General features: G+C 47.0%; 1 protein-coding gene across 4 annotated transcripts in view; it reads right to left on the reverse strand.

The window, feature by feature from the left end:
• Window positions 1-18,125, reverse strand: part of GNPDA1 (glucosamine-6-phosphate deaminase 1) — an 18,885-nt gene extending 760 nt beyond the window's left edge. The window contains exons 1-6 of one of the 4 annotated variants that reach the window (XM_053289966.1): window positions 17,980-18,125; window positions 16,597-16,726; window positions 14,507-14,608; window positions 10,838-11,020; window positions 8,807-8,991; window positions 6,577-6,751 (exon numbers count right to left, since the gene is read on the reverse strand). In XM_053289966.1, coding sequence (XP_053145941.1) covers window positions 6,577-6,751; window positions 8,807-8,991; window positions 10,838-11,020; window positions 14,507-14,608; window positions 16,597-16,720 — 769 coding nt within the window. In that variant the 5' untranslated portion in view covers window positions 16,721-16,726; window positions 17,980-18,125. The other 3 variants (XM_053289965.1, XM_053289968.1, XM_053289967.1) reach the window with 3 other exon arrangements.
• Between the last annotated feature and the right edge of the window lie 608 nt (window positions 18,126-18,733).

Raw genomic sequence — 18,733 nt, forward strand, 5'->3', positions numbered from 1 at the left:
GTATGCGGTGCAATTAAAATCCAATCCCTAAATACCTTTTCTGTTTAGCAAGATAATTGCAATTTGTTTTCCAGCAGGTATATGCAACATCTGAATTAAGAGACTTTTGTATTATATTTCCGGACATCTTTATTTAAATCTTTGGTACACTTGTATTTAAGACTACTGTGTACAGTCCACAGTAGTCTTTTCAAGTACACAACACACACATACATAGCTACCTTTTGTATGTTACCAAGGAACAAGTCTCAGCCTGATCAAAGTTTTGTAAAACCATTTGCAGGGTAGAGAGAAACATTGGTCTTACCTGTGAAGGGTTTTTTAAAATCATATTCTGAGCCCATCCTCTAATCTGCTGCTGCTGCTGCTGTATTTGATTTCTATACTGCCCTTCCAAAAATGGCTCAGGGTGGTTTACACAGAGAAATAATAAATGGATCTCTGTCCCCAAAGGGCTCACAATCTAAAAAGCAACATCAGATAGACACCAGCAACAGGGTGGATAGGGCCAGTTACTCTCCCCCTGCTAAATAAAGAGAATTACCATGTTAAAAGGTGCCTCTTTGCCAAGTTAGCAGGGTATCTAAGGTATCCCCAGCATGCCTTATGGATAGACAGGAAGTTAACACAGCCAAGATTTCCTGTTTTATGTAGGCAGAGCCCCAATCCCCAGTTCTGAACTGTCAGGCTGAAGGATGCCATATAGATATAACTGTGGGGAGAGAGAGAGAGAGCGCGCTTGCCCAGGAGTTAAGAGATAGTAGTTTATATACATAGGAAGCCCAGAAAAAATGGCTTGAGAATAGAAGTGTAACAGACCAAAGAAAAAATTACTGTCTACAAGACTAACTACCTACAATAATTATTTACAAGATATCACCTAGGTAAGGCATTGGTTTCCCCTTTAAAAAATTTTTTTAGTCCTCGTTCAGTCTTCTGCGGGCAGACCGGATGGGCTCCAATTATGGTGAAAAAGAACCCTTCACAGGTAAGACCAATGTTTCCTTTCCCACCGTAATCGGAGCCCATTCTCTAATCTAAGGACATACCCAAGCTAGACCAGAGAGTAACCCGGGCAGGAAGCAGAAAGTATCTTAGACAACCTATTGGAGCACCGTGAGGCCTAGTGCCACCTGTGTTGTATGGAGGGATGAGATCCTATAGTGTTTTATGAACGGGGTAACCGAGGACCAGGTCGCAGCCTGACAGATAGTCTGGAGTGATGCTCTGGCCTTGGACGCTGCTGATGTGGATGCACTCCTTGTCAAGTGTATGGTAATGTCCTGTGGTACAAGAACTTCCAACGTGTTGTAGGCCAGTTTGATGGTGTCTCTGATCTATTTTGCGAGAGTGGTCTTTGACACCATTGTAGTGGGGAAGAATGATATGAAGAGGGCTTCCGACTTCCAGAATGCCTTTGTGTGTATATATATATACAGGTGAAACTCGAAAAATTAGAATATCGTGCAAAAGTTCATTAATTTCAGTAATGCAAATTAAAAGGTGAAACTGATATATGAGATAGACGCATTACATGCAAAGCGAGATAAGTCAAGCCTGTATGTGCAGGGCTTTCCTTACATCCAGGGTGTGCTATGTTTTTTCCCTAGGCTGTGTTGGGGCCGGGCAAAAAAGAGGGTAGTACCACCGGTTGTGAGCGGTGGAAAGTTTACCTTTGGGATTAATGTAGGGTCCAAGTACAGTATCACTGCCTCCTTTTGGAATATGCACAATTCCTCTTGTATTGACAGGGCGCCCAGCTCTGAAACCCTTCGTGTGGAGGTAGTTGCTACCAGGAATAGTACCTTCCCCGTGAACACCCTGAGTGGAGCCTCCATTGGCTCAAAAGGGAGTTGAGTGAGCACATTGACGACCTTGTTCAGATTCCACAACGGGAATCTGGGAATGGGGGGGTAGAGCCAGGTTGTTCACTCCCTTCAAGAAGCAGGGAGTCTTGGATGAGTTCTAGGAGAGAGACCAGGGCCGACGTCTGCCTGCATAAGGTGCTTGGTCGTAGTCCCTGATCGAGACCAAATTGCAGAAAACTGAGGACTTCCAGGACCTTTGCTGCTGGAGGCTAGAGGCCCTTTCTCCTGGCCCATCTTGAGAATGCCATCCATGTAGTCTGGTGCTAGAGACCAGGATTGTTGACTGTACCTTGTGGTCATAGCCCTGATTAGCTAACATCTCCTGCTTAATGTCCAGGTGTTGAGTTGGAGCCAGCCCGGATCGGGCTGAAGGACTGGGCCTTGTGATAGCAGGTCTGGGGAGCGGCCATGGTGGCCAAACAGACAGAAAGAGCAGGTCAGCAAACCATGGTCGTCGTGGCCATCAGGGTGCTATTACTATGAGTGTGGACCCCTCTTGGCGGACCTTCTGGATTACCCTGGAGAGCATCGTCATGGGGAGAAACACATACAGGAGACCGCTCCCCCTGGCCACTGGGCTGACAGCACATCTATGCTATCCACCTGTTGGTGGTAGAAGCGGGACATGAACCTTGGCACTCTCCTATTTTCTTGTGTGGTGAAGAGGTCAAGCTCTGGGTGTCCCAGTGTCTTGGTCATCAGTTTGAATGTCTCTGGGTTCTGGGACCACTCTGCCAGGCTGACCTCCCTCCAGCTGAGCCAGTCTACTCTGTGGCTTGAGCTGCCGCTCAAGTGCTTGGCGGTTAAGGATAAGATATTTATTTCTGTTCATGTGAAGTTTGGCGGATTCCATCATGAGAGCCTTTGATCTTGTTCCGCCTTGGTTGTTCACGTGAGACTTTGCTGTGGTGTTGTCCGTGCGGACAAGGATATGACAGTGTCTGATGTAAGATAGGAAGTGTATCAACGCAAAGCGTATTGTTCTGAGTTCTAGCAGGTTGATCGACTTCTTCTGTTCTCTTGGTTGCCATTTCCTTGTACGTAGTACGTAGGTGGGCTCCCCAGCCCCCAAGGCTCGCATCTGTTGTTATTGTGGTCCTGGTCGGTCTAAATGGCAGTCCCTTCAATGGGGCTGTGGATCTCCAACAATGTAGAGAGACCCGCACTCTGAGTGCGATTTGGATTCGTATATTTGTGTGCATGTCATGATCTGATCCTGGTAGGGAAGAAGGAACCACTGGAGGGAGAGAGAGTGCCACCTGGCCCATGGGGTGCACTCTATGCATGCTATCATGGAGCCCGGAAGCGTGGCCAAGGTCATGAGTTGGTTGGACCCCTCTCTCAGGACCGCTGAAGTGAGGTGGGCTATCTTCTCTCTCCGCTCCAGGCACAGGGAGATGCAGCCCCTGATTGTGTTGAAGGTGGCCCCAAGGTGCAGAAGCCTCTGAGTGGGTAGCAGATGGCTCTTTTGATTTACCACAAAACCGTGTGACTGTAGGAGGGCTAGCGTATGTTGTACATCAATTTGGGCTCTCGGCAGGGATGGTGATTGGATCAGGAGATCAGCTAGATACAGATAAATGCAAATTGCCTGTGTTCACATGTGCGCAATTAGTGCTATCGTGATTTTCGTGAATACCTTGGGGCTGAGGATAGCTTGAATGGCATAGCCCGGTATTGATAGTGTCAGCTGTTGAAAGAGAACCTGAGGAAGCGGCGGTGATCCGGGTGTATTGGGATATGCAGGTATGCCTCTGACAGATCCATTGACGCTAGGAATTCCCTGTCCCGCACTGCCTCCTTGATGGTTTTGAGGGACTCCATTCTGAAGGAGCGCTTCTGGGTGTACCGATTTAGGGGCTTTAAGTTCAGGACTGCATGCCATGATCCATCCTTTTTTTGGACCCAAAATAAGACTGAATGCATGCCTCACTCTGATTCGGTCATAGGTATGCTCTCTATTGCCCTGATCTTAAGGAGGTGTTATATGGTTTGAAGCATGTTCTGTCTCTTTTTCCGACTTCTTGGGAACAGGAGTGGGTATGAATCTGTCTCGGTGGGGGAGGGGAGAATTCCTGGGACAGACCCTCTGGAGTACCCATAGATCAGAGGTGGCCTCTGACCAGGCTTCCCTGAATAGCAGAAGCTGGCCCTAACCAGTGTGGCATCATTGCTTTCAGTGTTGGAAGGAGGACGACTGAAACTGTTTGCTGAACTGTTGGCACACCTGGGGCGCTGTTGCCACCGAGATCGTCCTCTTGGGTTGGGGGTTATAATACTTGTAGTCACGAAAGGAGCTGCTGGATGAGTAGTTCGACTGCCTGAATGAGGGGCAAAAATTAAAGGAGGGTGCCCATCCTCTGAACTGTTTATGGGGTTCCATCCTGGTGGTTGGCATCGCCACCTTATCCTGTGTTTCCATGAGGACTGGGTCCAAGGAGTCCCCAAACAGTTTTGCCCCTTTAAATGGTGATGAGGCCATTTGGACTTGGAATCTATCCTCCAGTGCTTAAGCCAGAGGCACCTTCTGACTACCACTACTGATGCCATGGCTCTAGAGGCCTGTTGGATGCAGTCCAGGCTAGAGTCTGCCATAAAAGCTGCCACCTTGGCCATCTTGTTGATACCTTGGTGGAACTTGGTGTTCTCAGGTGGGACCAGCTGTGCCAGTTCCTTAGCCCAGAGGACAGAAGCTCGGGCAAAAATGGAGTTTGCCGCCACGGCCTTAATCACAGTGGCAGAAGCCTCATGGGTCTTTCTAAAGAGTGACTTGCACTTCTTATCCTCAGGCACCTTCAATTGCTCCTCCCCTTCTTTACTGACTATTGTTCCTGAGACTATTTGTGCAATTGGCGCGTCTACCACCAGGAAGGTGATTTCTTGTGGTAACGAATATAACTTGCTATGGAGATGTGCCAGTGCTCTGTGGGCAAAAGGTGTGTCCCATTCGGCCAGCATAGTTGAGAGGAATAACTGGGGAAAGGGAATATAGGGATGGCCGTGGACAGGAAGATCTCCTAGTCCAAACCCTGCCTGGTGGCGGGGGTTTCCAGAGAGGCCACCGCATCACACCGCCAGCGTGGTGTAGTGGTTAGAGTGCCGGACTAGGACTGGGGAGACACGAGTTCAAATCTCCATTCAACCATGAAACTAGCTGGGTGACTCTGGGCCAGTCACTTCTCTCTCAGCCTAACCTACTTCACAGGATTGTTGTGAAAGAGAAACTCAAGTATGTAGTACACTGCTCTGGGCTCCTTGGAGGAAGAGCGGGATAGAAATGGAATAATAATAATAATAATAATAATAATAATAATAATAATAGTGTCTCGCTTTTGCCAATAGGACCTCAAAATCCGATGGCATGAATAAGCGAGTCGATCCAGAAGCTTGGTGGGGTGCCTCCTCCTCCTCAGATATCTCTCCTTCCTCTGTATCAGAGGATGCCTGATCTGACCCTTCTCGGTTAGTGTTAGGAGCTGGAGGGACGGCTGGGGGTGGGTCTGGCCTTCTCTCAGTCCGTTGGGGAATATTTGGCTGGGGCTGTGGGACTTGCAGGTCCCTAGGCAGCAGCCTCTTTGGTGGCAGGTTATCAGAGGAGGAGGAAGATGAAGAGGCCTGGTGGCGTCTCCTCTTTCTGCCCCTGGCTACGTGTAGAACAAAAAGGCCCCTCTCATGCTCCGGAATGTCCCATCTCACTGTGCTTGAATCTGGGAATGAGGATTTTCTCCTAAAATTAGCCGTAGTTGAGGACAGGAGCACTATGCCTTCAGCAGGCAGCGATGGCAGTAAAGCCCTAAACTCGGGGGTTATAAATTCCTCAGCCACGTGGCTCCGTCCTCAGAAATAGGAGGATCCTCTCTGCCCTCCCCATTCACAGGGTTACTCATGGTCAGCAACCCCCTCCAGTTGCTTCCTGCTGCTGATAGGTTTGTCAGAGGGCATGGGACTTCCAATCCCTCCTCCTCCCCAATGGCAGCAGTCTCCAATATCACAGGCAGCAAAATGGCGCCCGTCTCTGCCTCGGACTGCTTTGTTCCCTGGTGCTCAAGCATGTGTGGGGAGGGGATGCGCTGTGGTTGCTACTGCTGGCAAAAGCAGGCACTCGCTCAGCTGAGCAACCAGCAGTTTCGTCTTTCTCCTCTGGCTCTTGGCAGCGAAAGCCTTCTACGATCCGGGCACCACGTGCCTGGTCTTTTCCCTAGACTTTGCCTGGTTGTGTTCTGGCTCCATGCTCGCCCCAGTGCTAGAGTGGCATTAGGAGCCACATCAGGGACAAGGTTTCCCCCTTGATGGTCCTGGGTTCTGCCTGCCTGCGAACCCTCCAATAGGGAGCCCATAAGGGCTTCTCCCATTTGTGCATGCATCATATGGGGGGGGGGGGCAAAGAATAGGACAAACCTTAAGGGGAGTTAGAGAAAGAAGGACAGTTCTTAGCAAGAAAGAACGGGGGGAAATGGAGGAAAAAACAAAGGTGGATAGAGGAGCTCTCTCTCTCAGCTGCTATCCTGAGGCAGACAGGAAAAGGGATCGGAGCTCTGCCTACATCAAACAGGGGATCTTGGCTGTGTTAACTTCCTGTCTATCCAAGAGGCATGCTGGGAATACCCTATATTAGAGGATGGGCTCCGATTATGGTGGAAAATTACCACACAGGTCTTCCTCACATGTCTGTCACTCCATTTGCAACTTGCCTCATCTTGCTACCTACCTTGGAAGTACTTCACTGTTTTTACTTTAAGTTCCAGAGTGGCATCCTCATCACATACAAAGACGGTACGGGGATGTTGCTGAAAAGCAGACACTGTCCACATATGGTTTACTCCTTCCTCAATCGCTTTATACAAAGCAAATGCTTTATGAGCTCCTGTTATTAGAATCATAACCTGAATTGCAAGACACACAGGAAAGCTTATGAGACCTTTGATTACAGGCTTTAGAAACACACAAAAGGAATCCTCCTTGCTACTCTGAAGGTTGTATGGATTCAAGAAAAACCCAAAGCTGCATTTGTGTGTGTGTGTGTGTGTGTGTGTGTAAACTGGTCATAGTTTAGAGCTCTACATCCAGAACACTGACTTTTTGCAGATGTAATGAACTACAAAAATGGGAGGACAATGCTAGTGCAAGGTCAGAAAACTCAAGAGAATGAGTAGATAATACAAAAAAAAAAAAATAAGCATGCACTATATCCATTAAATATACAGTTTTGCATGATACTGAGAGCTTTCAACCTGCTCCTTTTGAAATGAAAGCCAGGTACTAGAAAGCAGAGCTTCACCATTTATTGCAGTCTTGTATAGAGCCACTTGTCTGTGACAAGTAAGAATGGTCTCCTGCAAGCAACTAGGATTGTGGGGGTTTTTTTGTAAATTAGATGAAGAGGAGGTATTTTTTAAGGGAGCTGTTCGATAGATTAGTATGAATAGACAGGAAAGCACCCCCTCAAAGTGTTTTGTGAACTAGTAACTAAGATTTATCTACAAGGTTGATTTACAGTACCAGTCAAGGTGGTTTGAGGAGAAAGTGGGCTTAGCCCACTCTCCCCTCAGATGATCGCCTGCGGAACCCTGGGCAGCCAGATTGGCCACCCACACGACTAGCAGCTCCATCACAGAGCCGGTGGGGGCTGTGGGGATGAGGGGCCAGATGCTCTGCGTGAGCACATGGGGCATTCTGGGGGGACCCCTGACACTGGGTGGCTGCTTGTGGCCTCCTGGTTAGGGGTCTACTCTTGTGTTGCTGTGCGCAGCACGCGAGCAGAAAAACCAAGTTAACGGAGCGCTTGCTCCATTAACCTCATTTAAGGAGGGAGAGAATTAGGCAGGCTTGCCCAGTGGTTCCAATGATCACCAGGAAGCGGGCTAGGCCCCTTTAGCCCACTTTCTGGTGATCATCAGAATAGCTTCATAGTCAGCCAACTAAGCAAAGGAGACCACAAAAAACAGCTGCATCAAATTCAATCCATTTGTATTGCTTGGTTAAAAAAAAGAACCACCTGCAACTTCAGGATGTGACTTCCAAACAATGGTATTCTGGGATCAGGAGCATCCTAGCTCCTGCTCTACCTATCTTTCTATTGCAATTTTTATTCAGTTTTTCCACAACATAAGATACACACACATCAAAGGGGGGGGGGGGGGAGAGGACTTCCATCTCATCATTAGAGCAAGTATCAATTATAATACCAAGAACTTGCCTGTAGCTTAATCATTCTCCCCCAGTTAAATCATACAAAAGTCAACTCTAGTGCATTTTTAATAACATTTTTGTTACCACTCAAAAGCCTGATACAAATCCATTTCATAGTATGTTTTTAGGTAAATAAGGGGGTCCCATTCCTGCTCTACCTATCTTTCAAGCTTTCAGAGTTTATTTGCTTTTACCATTATTGCAATTGATACAAATACATGCATATAATTTGAGTTGTTTGTCTAATTAGCCTTTAACATTTGGATCAGAAAGGGAGAAGTCAGACTTCTAACCCAGAACTCCCATTCTTCTATCAAGTTCATTTCCTTGAATAGTAAACATGTCCTAATCCCTGCACTGGTTGGTTTGGAAGCAAAATAGGGCTACCCACAAGCTATAAGAAGCTTGCTACATATCTGGGGAACCAAAGGCATGCAGAAGTGTATGTGCTACCCACAAAGTGGGCAAAAAGTTAGAAAAGAGCAGACACTAGTACAGTATGCATGTGACCCCCACACATACAGAAAGGGGCTGGCAGAACTTTCGGCACCTTCTCAGAAGGGAGCAAAGAGTCCCTGCTCAGAGTTCAAATGGCCTATGCTTCTCTTCCACCACTGGGGTTTTCCAACTAGACTAACAGAGCATCATCTCATCACTGAGCACTCCAACAGGGACTCCTTCCCTGCCACAATCATTGCTCAATGTCGCCCCCCCAACCCCCACCATTAATAAATTGCTTCTCTTCTAACCTCTCGGGCATCCATGACTGTACCCACTCCAACTGTGAGAGCCATAGTGGGTACTTTAGCAAGGTCCCCATCAAAGAACCTGGCATTAGCTAAGATTGTGTCCATAGCCAAGGTCTTCACTCTGGTTCTGGACACCAGGCTCGAGCCTGGCTCATTGAAAGCAATGTGACCATCTGGGCCAATACCTGCAATGAAGACAGTTCAAGTTTATAATCCAGCAGTAGGCAGGAGAGGCAAAGTTACATCAAGAATTATATTTGGCAATTGAATGTTTAGACCTAAGCACATAACTCTAATGGGAGACCTGCAAATATGCTTAAGCTCAAAAGGCATTATTCACCTTGGACAGGCAAACATTTAGAAGAAGGGTACTCCCTCCCAGGAACTGGCAGAACTACTGGAAAGAGGAATGGAGCTGTCTACAGGGCAAGCAGGCATCAGCAAAAGAGGTGTGTTTCTAAGTAAAATCTGCTTCTTGACAACTAGATTTTATCCAAGCCCAGAATAAACTAGACTGCTAACAGAAAGTTCAAGTCCATTCCCTTAAGTCTTTCTCTTTGGTATGCATTAACAATTGGATTTTCCTGGCTCACAGAACACGTTCCCATCTAAGCCTGGTCCCCTGACTCTCCTCAACTTCCAGACTACACCCATATAGCATCCTGTACATTCTAGACTTTCCCCATGCCTTCATGCCCACCAATTTGTGCCAAGCAGAAATCATGACAGTTTTCCCCACAGGCAGAGTCAAGTTGAAGAACTTCCTCTCTCTCCCTAGTCTCAGGCCCAGCTCACTTCACACTCACCCTGCTTCCAGAGGAGTTCTGCTACATGGATCAGGGAACACAGTCAAAATCCTTATTTAGGTTACAGGTTTTAAACATAATCATGAGTATTTCATGGATTTAGATCCAAAGAACTGCTTCAGTTCATGCAAAGGTTGGGGTTGGTGCAGTGCCCTGACTGACTGAAGGGAGACTTCTCTACCCCTCCGAGACATTCATCCCTGATTCAGCCTTACTTTGCTCTTATGTATCTGCATTTGGGCTATTGTTGGGCACCAACTCATCTCCAACTCTCTTACTTTGGAGCAGTTCAATTCATTTTTATCAGGCTACACTTCCGGAGAAAGTAGTTGGGAGGAATGTCACTGATCTGTACTGAAAAACAAGGGGAAATGTCTCTCTGATTCTAGGGATGTGCACGAGATGTTTGCAGAATGGGAAGGGGAACCTTTAAGATGCAGGTAAGGAGCTCACCTGCTCCCCCCCCAGCCCTCCGCTCCCCCCCACCCAACCAGCGCTCATTTTAGAAACAGCCGTGTGGGGCTGAAAGCTTCCTGCAGACCCATGGGGTGTCAGCATGCACTCTGGCCACTTGCATGGTCAGCAACACAATGCTGACCACGCAAATGGCAGGCGAGTATCTACCCTGGCCATGTGCATGCCGATGCCCCACGGGGCAGTAGGAAGCTCCGCTGCAACCCCCAGGGCTGTTTCTAAAATGAGTGCCGGCAGGGGGCGGGGGGGAGCAAGTAAGGCACTCCTTACCTGCATCTTAAACGGTACCCCTCCTATCAAGCTGATTCGAACACTGGCGTTCAAGCTGGTCTGGCACTTGAAAAAGGAACCACCAAACAGGCTCATGCTCATCCCTATCTTATTCCCAGAGAGGACTAGCCACACATACCACTAATATTGGAACAGGCTACTATAAGTAGCTTCATAACAAAATGGTTAAAATAGGCTGAGTTACAACAAAACCACACCTCTGTTTTTCCTCCTGCCTTTTCCACACATGCAAGTACATCACTTGGTATCTCATCACTTAAGGATTTATTAGCCTCACTTGTGCCTTAAGATATACTACCTTCACTGCGAATTCTTTATTTGAGGCATAAAGCTCTGCATGGCAACAGTTCATCAATGATGGCCATTCCGCACATGCGAGTCAACACTTACACTGCAGCCACCAAGTGATGAACATGCATGTGTGAACTCACCCTTATTCCCCACTCCTTTAAACGTTCACCTCCAACAAAGAGTTCAATTCCTCCAGCTGCTTTGATTTTTTTTTCAAAAGCCTCACACTCAGCTTGCAGGTCAGCTGCATTTCCATCCAGAATATGAGTGTTTTCAGAGGAGATGTCAATGTGCTTGAAAAAGTTGTTCCACATGAAGGAGTGATAACTTTCTGGGTGATCTCTTGGCAGACCTAGCAGGAAAAGTGTGTTATCTCATGGCTAATTTTACTTAAATAATTTATAATCCCAACTTTCTGCCCATAACAGTACTCATATGAAAATGAACTGAAATATCAAAATTAGTCAAACAAAAATAAAACTCATTAATAAAAATTTAGACACAATCAATCCAATTATAGTAGCAGGAATTAAATTTCTCTCTCTTACGGTGCTGATAAGTCATAATCATTTGTGATTACAGAGACCCATTTTAATTCATACAACACTTTGCAGGAATTATGGATCTTTATTTTATATACCCAAATCATTTTCTATTTTACATGGAGGATTTGTGGGAGAGTTAGAAAATAATTATGGTGACCTACATCACCGTTTGCCTTCTGAAGTACAGAAAACCAAACACTCAGTGAACAACAGCAACACTAGTCTTGTGCTAGGGTTAATGCAGTTGCACTAGTTTACAGATGTCCACTGTTCTTCATTGAAGCTAGTCATAGCAGGAACTGCAGAGGTGGCTCAGATGGGTTGGATTTTGCCAGGGAGAGAGAGGTCGCCTCTCTTCAGCCTCCAAGTCTAGTCCAAGATGCTGCTGCTGCTACAGCCTATAAAGAGCGGTTGCTCCTCAAATCCTTGCAGGGGCAATCTAAGCAGGAAAGAGCGGCAAAGCAGGAAAGTGGGATGAAAGGTCTTCTCAAACCCATCTTCCTGCCTCACAATCACTTTTACCAAGTGCTGTCTCCATTGCCAAAATGCAAGGGGAGGGGCCAGGTTTGGAGAACCAGCCAAACCTTGTTCTCAGTCACCAGATCTGGAAATGGCAAAGCCCAAAGAGGCGAGGAAGCCAGAATCCATCTCTTCAGGTGCTTTTAGTGACCACCTCCACCTCGGGCTACTGGACTACCCATCCATTGCTTCTGAAAGACAGTAAGGTCATTCACACAACTGAAAATGTTGGGGTTGGGAAGGGCTGGTGGGTGGGCAAGCTCCTACCAGCCACCCTGCACACGATCGAAGTTGTTCAGAAGCATGGTGCATTGGGGGATTCCCCAGCTTGAGCACTTATGCCCTTCTACCACATTAAAAACCCAGGTAAAAACTCAGGCTACCCGTCAGGGCAGTGCCGGGATCAAGTCCAATCCTGGTGCTCCACATGAGCACTGGGTAGAGCTGCTCATGTGAACAGCCTTGGTACCTTAGTGCAGGCTTTCCCAATTGGTGTGCTGTGGCATACTGGCTAGCATGTTGCGTGGCTGGCCCAGTGGAGTGGAGGCAGCTCCAAATGTGAGAAATTCAAAACTCCCCATGCTTGAAACCAGCTTTGCTCTGTTGCGATGCAGCCAACCAAGCCAGCCCTGCCTGGTGCATCATGGAGTATGAAAATTCCAAAGGGGGGGACTTGAAGCTCTCCACGTTTGAAGCCAACTTCACTCCCTCCTGTACTGGGCAGGACTGGCCCTTCCTTGTGCATATGAGGTGAGGAAAGGATGGGAAGCAACAGTCCCACTGGGTACAGAAGGGAGCGATGCTGGGCCAAAGCGCTGGAGCCGACGTCACTCCCTTCTGCACCCTGCGGATGGTCCCTTCCTGGTGCATAAGGACAAGACAAGGGAAAGACAAGCAGCTAAGAGCTTCCTGATGCTCTTGCACGGGGATTCCTGCACTATTTGTGGTGGAGGCAGTAAGCCAGAAATGAATGGATGGATACAAATCTGTTGGTGGACTGGAGGGGGGGCGCAGGGTGCTCCAATGTTTTTTATGGTAAGTGTGTCTCAGGATGAAAAAGGTTCAGAAACCATGTTCTAGGGAAACCAAATAATAGCATTCATAGAAATCTTTAGATCACTGTTCTTCATTGTGTGGCCCACACAGCCCCCAAGGGCAGCCCCTGGCTTGCCTCTTCCCCTCCTCCTGCCACCATTTTCACTCTCTCTCTTGCTCCCCTCCTCTTCCCAACACCACAGGCACGCTCTCCATGCTGCCACAGTGGTCATGGCACTTGTGACTCTCTCACTCCCCGCTCCTGTTACTGGGTATTCTCTCCCCCCCTCCCAATGCTAGGGCCACAACCCTCGTTCTCTCTCTCTCCCCCTCTTTGCAGAACGAGTCCTCTCAGCAGCTGCAGCCCCCACTCAAATAATAGTGAAGACCAATGCTTTAGACTGTCGAGAGCACTTCACGTGGGACTACTGAAATAATGTTACCAACAAAAACTAATTCCCCACTTTGCAGATGGGCAACCGAGGCTGAGAGACAGAGGCTTGCCTATGGCTACCTACAGAGTCCCAGTTATAGGAAGCAAGAAACAAAGCAGGGAGCTGCTGATTCACAGCTCAGTCTCTTAGCCTCTACACTACAGACTGTGCTAAATAAACCAGATACAATGTGTGGGCAAGGGATGGCAATTATTTCTTCCCCCTATTGCTGGAGGTAATCCTCTCCATGAGGAGACTCAGTCGGTTTTTATTATTACAGCCATTGGCCAGCCAAGAGATAAAAATCAGAACAACAAATATAACTAATATACACAAATAGTTACTGAAAATTACACACAATAAAACAGTATACAAGCATCCAGGATAGATTACTTTAAAAACAGTAAAACAACTCCTCAAATTAAGACCTTAATCTCATAGCAATATAAAAAAATTTGGCCACCACTTTTGTGATCTCACAGCTTGTATCCGCAAGGCAATATTGTGTATAAAAAAGCTCAAACCTTCCAGGAAATCTAACTAACAGGGGGGAAATAAGTTCTTCTCTAACACCTTGGTACAAAGAGTAATATAACAAAACATGGGTAACAGTTTCCAGGAGGCCAGAGCCACAAGGGCAGAAAACCGTAGCTGAAGAATCCTTAGCGAACCTCCTTTCCAGAAGAGAGGAGAGCAGCACATTTAAGTGAGCCCGAGCAAACGCCACCCAAAACTTGGAGAAGTGTTGTTAGATAATTTGCACCTCTATCTCCTGTGGGGGGGGGGGGGAATCCCAAAGTGTAGGGGAGAGCAGGTCCTGTCAGCCGAAGACATACATTCCTGACGTTCAATGTCATGCAACTGTAGAAATAGTATTTCCTTCACCTTATTATTCTCCAGAGTAAGTAGTTCAGAAGGAGAGAGTCCCAATGGCATTATTTTGTTGTTTACATAAGATAGCCAGGGGTTTGGATAAGAGGCCAACCATAAGTAACGGAAAAAAGAAAATTCCTGAATCTCTAAACAGAGTTTAATCCACCTAGCAAAAGTAGATTCCCAAGCTTTACAGACTATAGATAAAGACCCAGATTCCAGGCAAAGAACAGAATATGGCACGCACCTAGGCACTGCAAAGATTGCTCTTAGGAATATAGACTGTACTCTCTCCAATTGAGTTGTTACCCCCTGTATCCATAATGAGGCTCCAAAAAGTAATTGAGCCACAATCTTAGCCCAAAATACCTGGAGTGCCATAGGTATATACTGGCCTCCTTCAGAATAGTAGAAGCGCATAAGGAGACTCACCCACATATTCATCCATATTGAAGGTTTTTACATATTTGAAAGAGAGATCTCCATTCTTGCAATATTCTATTAGCTTTTTGTAGCATCCTAATGGAGTACTTCCTGGAGAGGAAAGAAAGTGCCGCATCGCCAGTTAAATCCATTTCTCCTCTGAACAAATGGCAAACAGCATGCATTTGACTACAGTCACAGTGTTCTACATTACAACAAGATGAAAGGCACAAAGGCATACCCCAGCTGTGCAGCCTTCATCTCAGCTCCATCTACTTTATTTCCTATCCTATCAAAAGCTTGTCAAGGTGTGCAGGGATTCATGGGCATTCCAGCTCTAAACACAATTTCTTAGAAGCATTTTCTGCTGATGGCAAAAGAACACTCTTCCAAGTACTGGCTTATGAACAAAATGAATTGGCTTTCTTAAGTGTACAGCAGGCAATACACAACTCCGACAGGGACTCAGAGACAATGGATGGCAGACCTCCACTGGTTAATGGGCCAATTAAGAGCAAAACCCTGAATCTCAAAGATGGCAATGGATGGCAGACCTCCGCTGGTTAATGGGCCAATTAAGAGCAAAACCCTGAATCTCAAAGATGGCAATGGATGGCAGACCTCCACTGGTTAACGGGCCAATTAAGAGCAAAACCCTGAATCTCAAAGAGTAGTAGCTCACTGAAAGAGAAGTTAGCTCTAGAAGTTATTTTTTAAAAGCAGGTTACAATAACCTATGATGACCATCTCAACCGGGTCCTCCTAGATCAGGCCTGCTCAACTTAGGCCCCCCAGCTCTTTTTGGACTACAACTCTCATAATTCTCAGCCACAGCAGCCAATAGCCAGGAATTATGGGAATTGTAGGCCAACATCTGCAGGAGAGCTGAAGTTGAGCAGGCCTGTCCTAGATCCTTATCACACCATTTCATGTTAAGTGATGCCAGTATTATCTGAGACAAGGAACACAATGTCTAAATACTTTTTGTTTTTGTTCATCTCACTTCTTCCCAGCTAAAGAAGTTATCAACACAGATACAAACATCTCTTAAAGCTTTCAGGGACAGGGCCACTGAAGTATGTGCTTTGTATGCAGGTCTCCAAGTAAATCCATGGCATCTCCAGGTAGAGCTGGGAAAGAGCTCTTTCTGACATTCTGGAGAGCTGCCGCCAGAGCAGACAAGACTGAGCTAATGGACCAACAGTCTAACTCAGTAAAATGCAGTTTCCTATGTAAAACTGAATTTACAATTTTTTACCACTAACAGCATTCATTGAATACGACGACTTACCCCGTGACTTGATCATGATGTATTTCTTCACTCCCACCAGCAGTGGGACAGTGATACAGAGCAGGGGCAGGGAAATGCACAGGGTCACAATGTCAAAACACAGGTTAAAGTTGAATTAGACATCATGGAAGGGGAGGGGGAAACTCAACACAGGGCTGCTGACTTCTGTGACACACCCACACTGCTTGGAACATCTACTTCCATCCACCTTTATACTAGTTCACTGCCTGTCATTACGATGAACACAAAGCAGAGGGGGCAATGTGGCCAGAAGATGGGACTCACCAAGAAATCAAGTCCACCCATCATGTTCTTGAACCCTTGTTTAGATAGCAGAAAATCTATTTAGATTTTTAGTTTAGAGAGTTTGATTCACTTTTATCCTCAAGGAATGCACAAGGCAACTCACAGCTCATTAACTTATACTTATAATGAAACAACACAAAGCAAACCAACCAACCAGCATCCTACAACAGCCTCTGAACCCTCTGTGCTAAACCATTCTGGGCATGATATGGAGGGGAAATTGGACAATTCAACTGAAGGGCAGAAGCAGCACATACATACGCAAATCAAACTGTGAAGTATTATTGCAAGGAGCTTTTTAATGTGTTTAATGTGAATTTCTACCCTCCAGACAACTATCATATCTAAGAATCAGAAGCAAATTCCCTGCGTAAAGTGGTGTGCTTTGATTGCAATACTGCCAAGTGCTCTAACAACTGAGCAAGGAAAAAGGAAATTGCAAAGCGGGGAACAAAAACAGCAGCCCACCAAAGCCCTCTATAAGCTCAGGCTTGTAACTTACCAGTGGGAAGCCCAAGGGTGAAGTATTTGCTTGGACCAGGGTTAAACTGGATGATTCGATTCCTAATATACTTTGCAGCCCATTCACTGGCCTGAGCATAATTCTCTAGAATGATCAGTTTCATCTTAACCTGCAAGTTTGAAAGAGTGGTTTGATTTACAGACTCCAAATGAAGAGGGGTAGGTGAGAGTTGGGCTAGCCAACATCAGTGTAAACATCAGTTCATAATGCCAGTAGCAGATTTTCTGTTTAGGAACATTCTGCTTCCAAGAACTACTGAACAGGAAACAGTTCCTGGGTAGAAACAATCAGAGCATCTTCAGGAAACAAAAGCCAGTTTATTCAGAGCCAGTGAAATCTGAGCAACTATGCATTCAGCTTTCTTGGTTTTGACCTATAACTCTGAAGAGCTCACAGCATGAAGCAGCAATTATACAGATGAGAAAATATGGCAGCTCACTGTTCCTGAACAGAATCTAATACAATGGCCAAGAAGCAGCATGAATTACTTATGATCTCTCCCCCACTCGCCTTTAAATGTGGGACTCTCACCTGTGGGAAGAGTCATGAGCCCAAAATGGAGCTTACAGATCTCACCACAGGGAAGCTGTGCAAGCCCTACTTCAGACATTACAGTCCAAGCAAGGAAACAAGCAGAGCCTCCTAAGGGCCAAACTAGATCAGATATGCTTAGCCTGTGACTGGGGCTTGCATGCTCAGTTTTTCACACCACAAAATATTGGCTTGAAGCTTAATTACGTCAAAACCATTAAGGTTTGCTAGGGGGAGTGTTTAGAATGCGAACATGGATGCAAAATATACAGCCATTTCCTCTTTCAGAAATCTAGTAAGTGGGACAAAGCCCACCCTCTCGGAAAACACTGTACCCGTTCTGTGCGCGCGCACACACACACACCCCTCTCGCATCGCCATTGCACTCTAAAATGTACGTATTGCTTTCCCGCTTGTCTACTACTCTCTTCGACCGCAAAAGAAGTTGTTAAAATCGTCCTGAAGGATCCGGATTAGGCTCCTTATCATTTCTATCCGAAGCCAATATGGCAGCAGTGCAATGTAACTTTTATCGGCATCCAAGGTCCACAAGATCAGCGGGGGACAAGGCACAGGAAACAGAGAAGGGAAGTTCCTGACAGCAGGACGTAGGAACGGCGAGTCACTCTGTGCAAGCCAGACAAGGCAGCAGCTGCTGCGGCCAGCGCACGGCTCTTTTCCAGCCACAGGCTCCACTTCTCTGCAGCCAAACAGCTTGAGCCTCCCATCATCCCTTCGGAGCGTGCAAAAGCACGCCTTCCCGGTGCCAACCCGAATCCCAGTCCCTCCCTGAGCTCCACCAAAGAACCGGAGGTGTTTCCTTCCACTCACCCCGGGGCAAAGCTTCCCAGCTGCCTCCAACGTCGCCGCGCCTCCTTGCGGAGCTCACGCAGTCACATGAACGGTGGCACGTCACGGGGCGAAAAGTGCTGAGCCCGCAGCCTCGCCTTTCCCCGCCCCCGAGTCCGCCCCATTCGCCTTCGCCCCTTCCGCCTTCATCTGGCTGGAGCGGCAAGAGGCGCTTCTTGACTTGGACTTCGGTCTGGCTGTGTGGTCTGTCTCTGTAACCTCTTCCAGGGCTGATGCCAGGACATTCTGACCCGCTCACGTCCCAGCAGTAAGCATAATCCCCGCCAAAGAAAAGCACTGCTATTCAGACCTCACCTTGTAATGTCAGTACACATGCATGCTTTTGTGTGAATGACTGTATATGTGTCCCTGCTTTACAGAGCTTCTCAAATGCAGGGTACAGCTAGGGACTGTGCTACTGTACATGCACTGAGCAAATTGAATAATTCTGGGCCAGTTCAGGCAGCAGTAAGTCAACCATCTGCCCCACCCATCATATGCAATGAGGGCATGTGCACTCTGTGAACAGCATACACATCCTTCCCTGCTCCCCGCACATGGGTGGCGCCTCTCCTTAACTGTAGAGGGGGCAGTTTATTTTGATGCATGTGGTTTGGACAAACTGCCCCCCCCCATGTGATTAGGGAGGGGGAAGGGACTCAGCAGATGTTCACGGCTCATGCATGTCCTCATTGCATGTGGTGGGCCAGGTGGATGGAGTATGGTGTTCGGACTG

The sequence above is a fragment of the Hemicordylus capensis genome, chromosome 2, assembly GCF_027244095.1.
Source record: "Hemicordylus capensis ecotype Gifberg chromosome 2, rHemCap1.1.pri, whole genome shotgun sequence".
Taxonomy (NCBI): Eukaryota; Metazoa; Chordata; class Lepidosauria; order Squamata; family Cordylidae; genus Hemicordylus; species Hemicordylus capensis.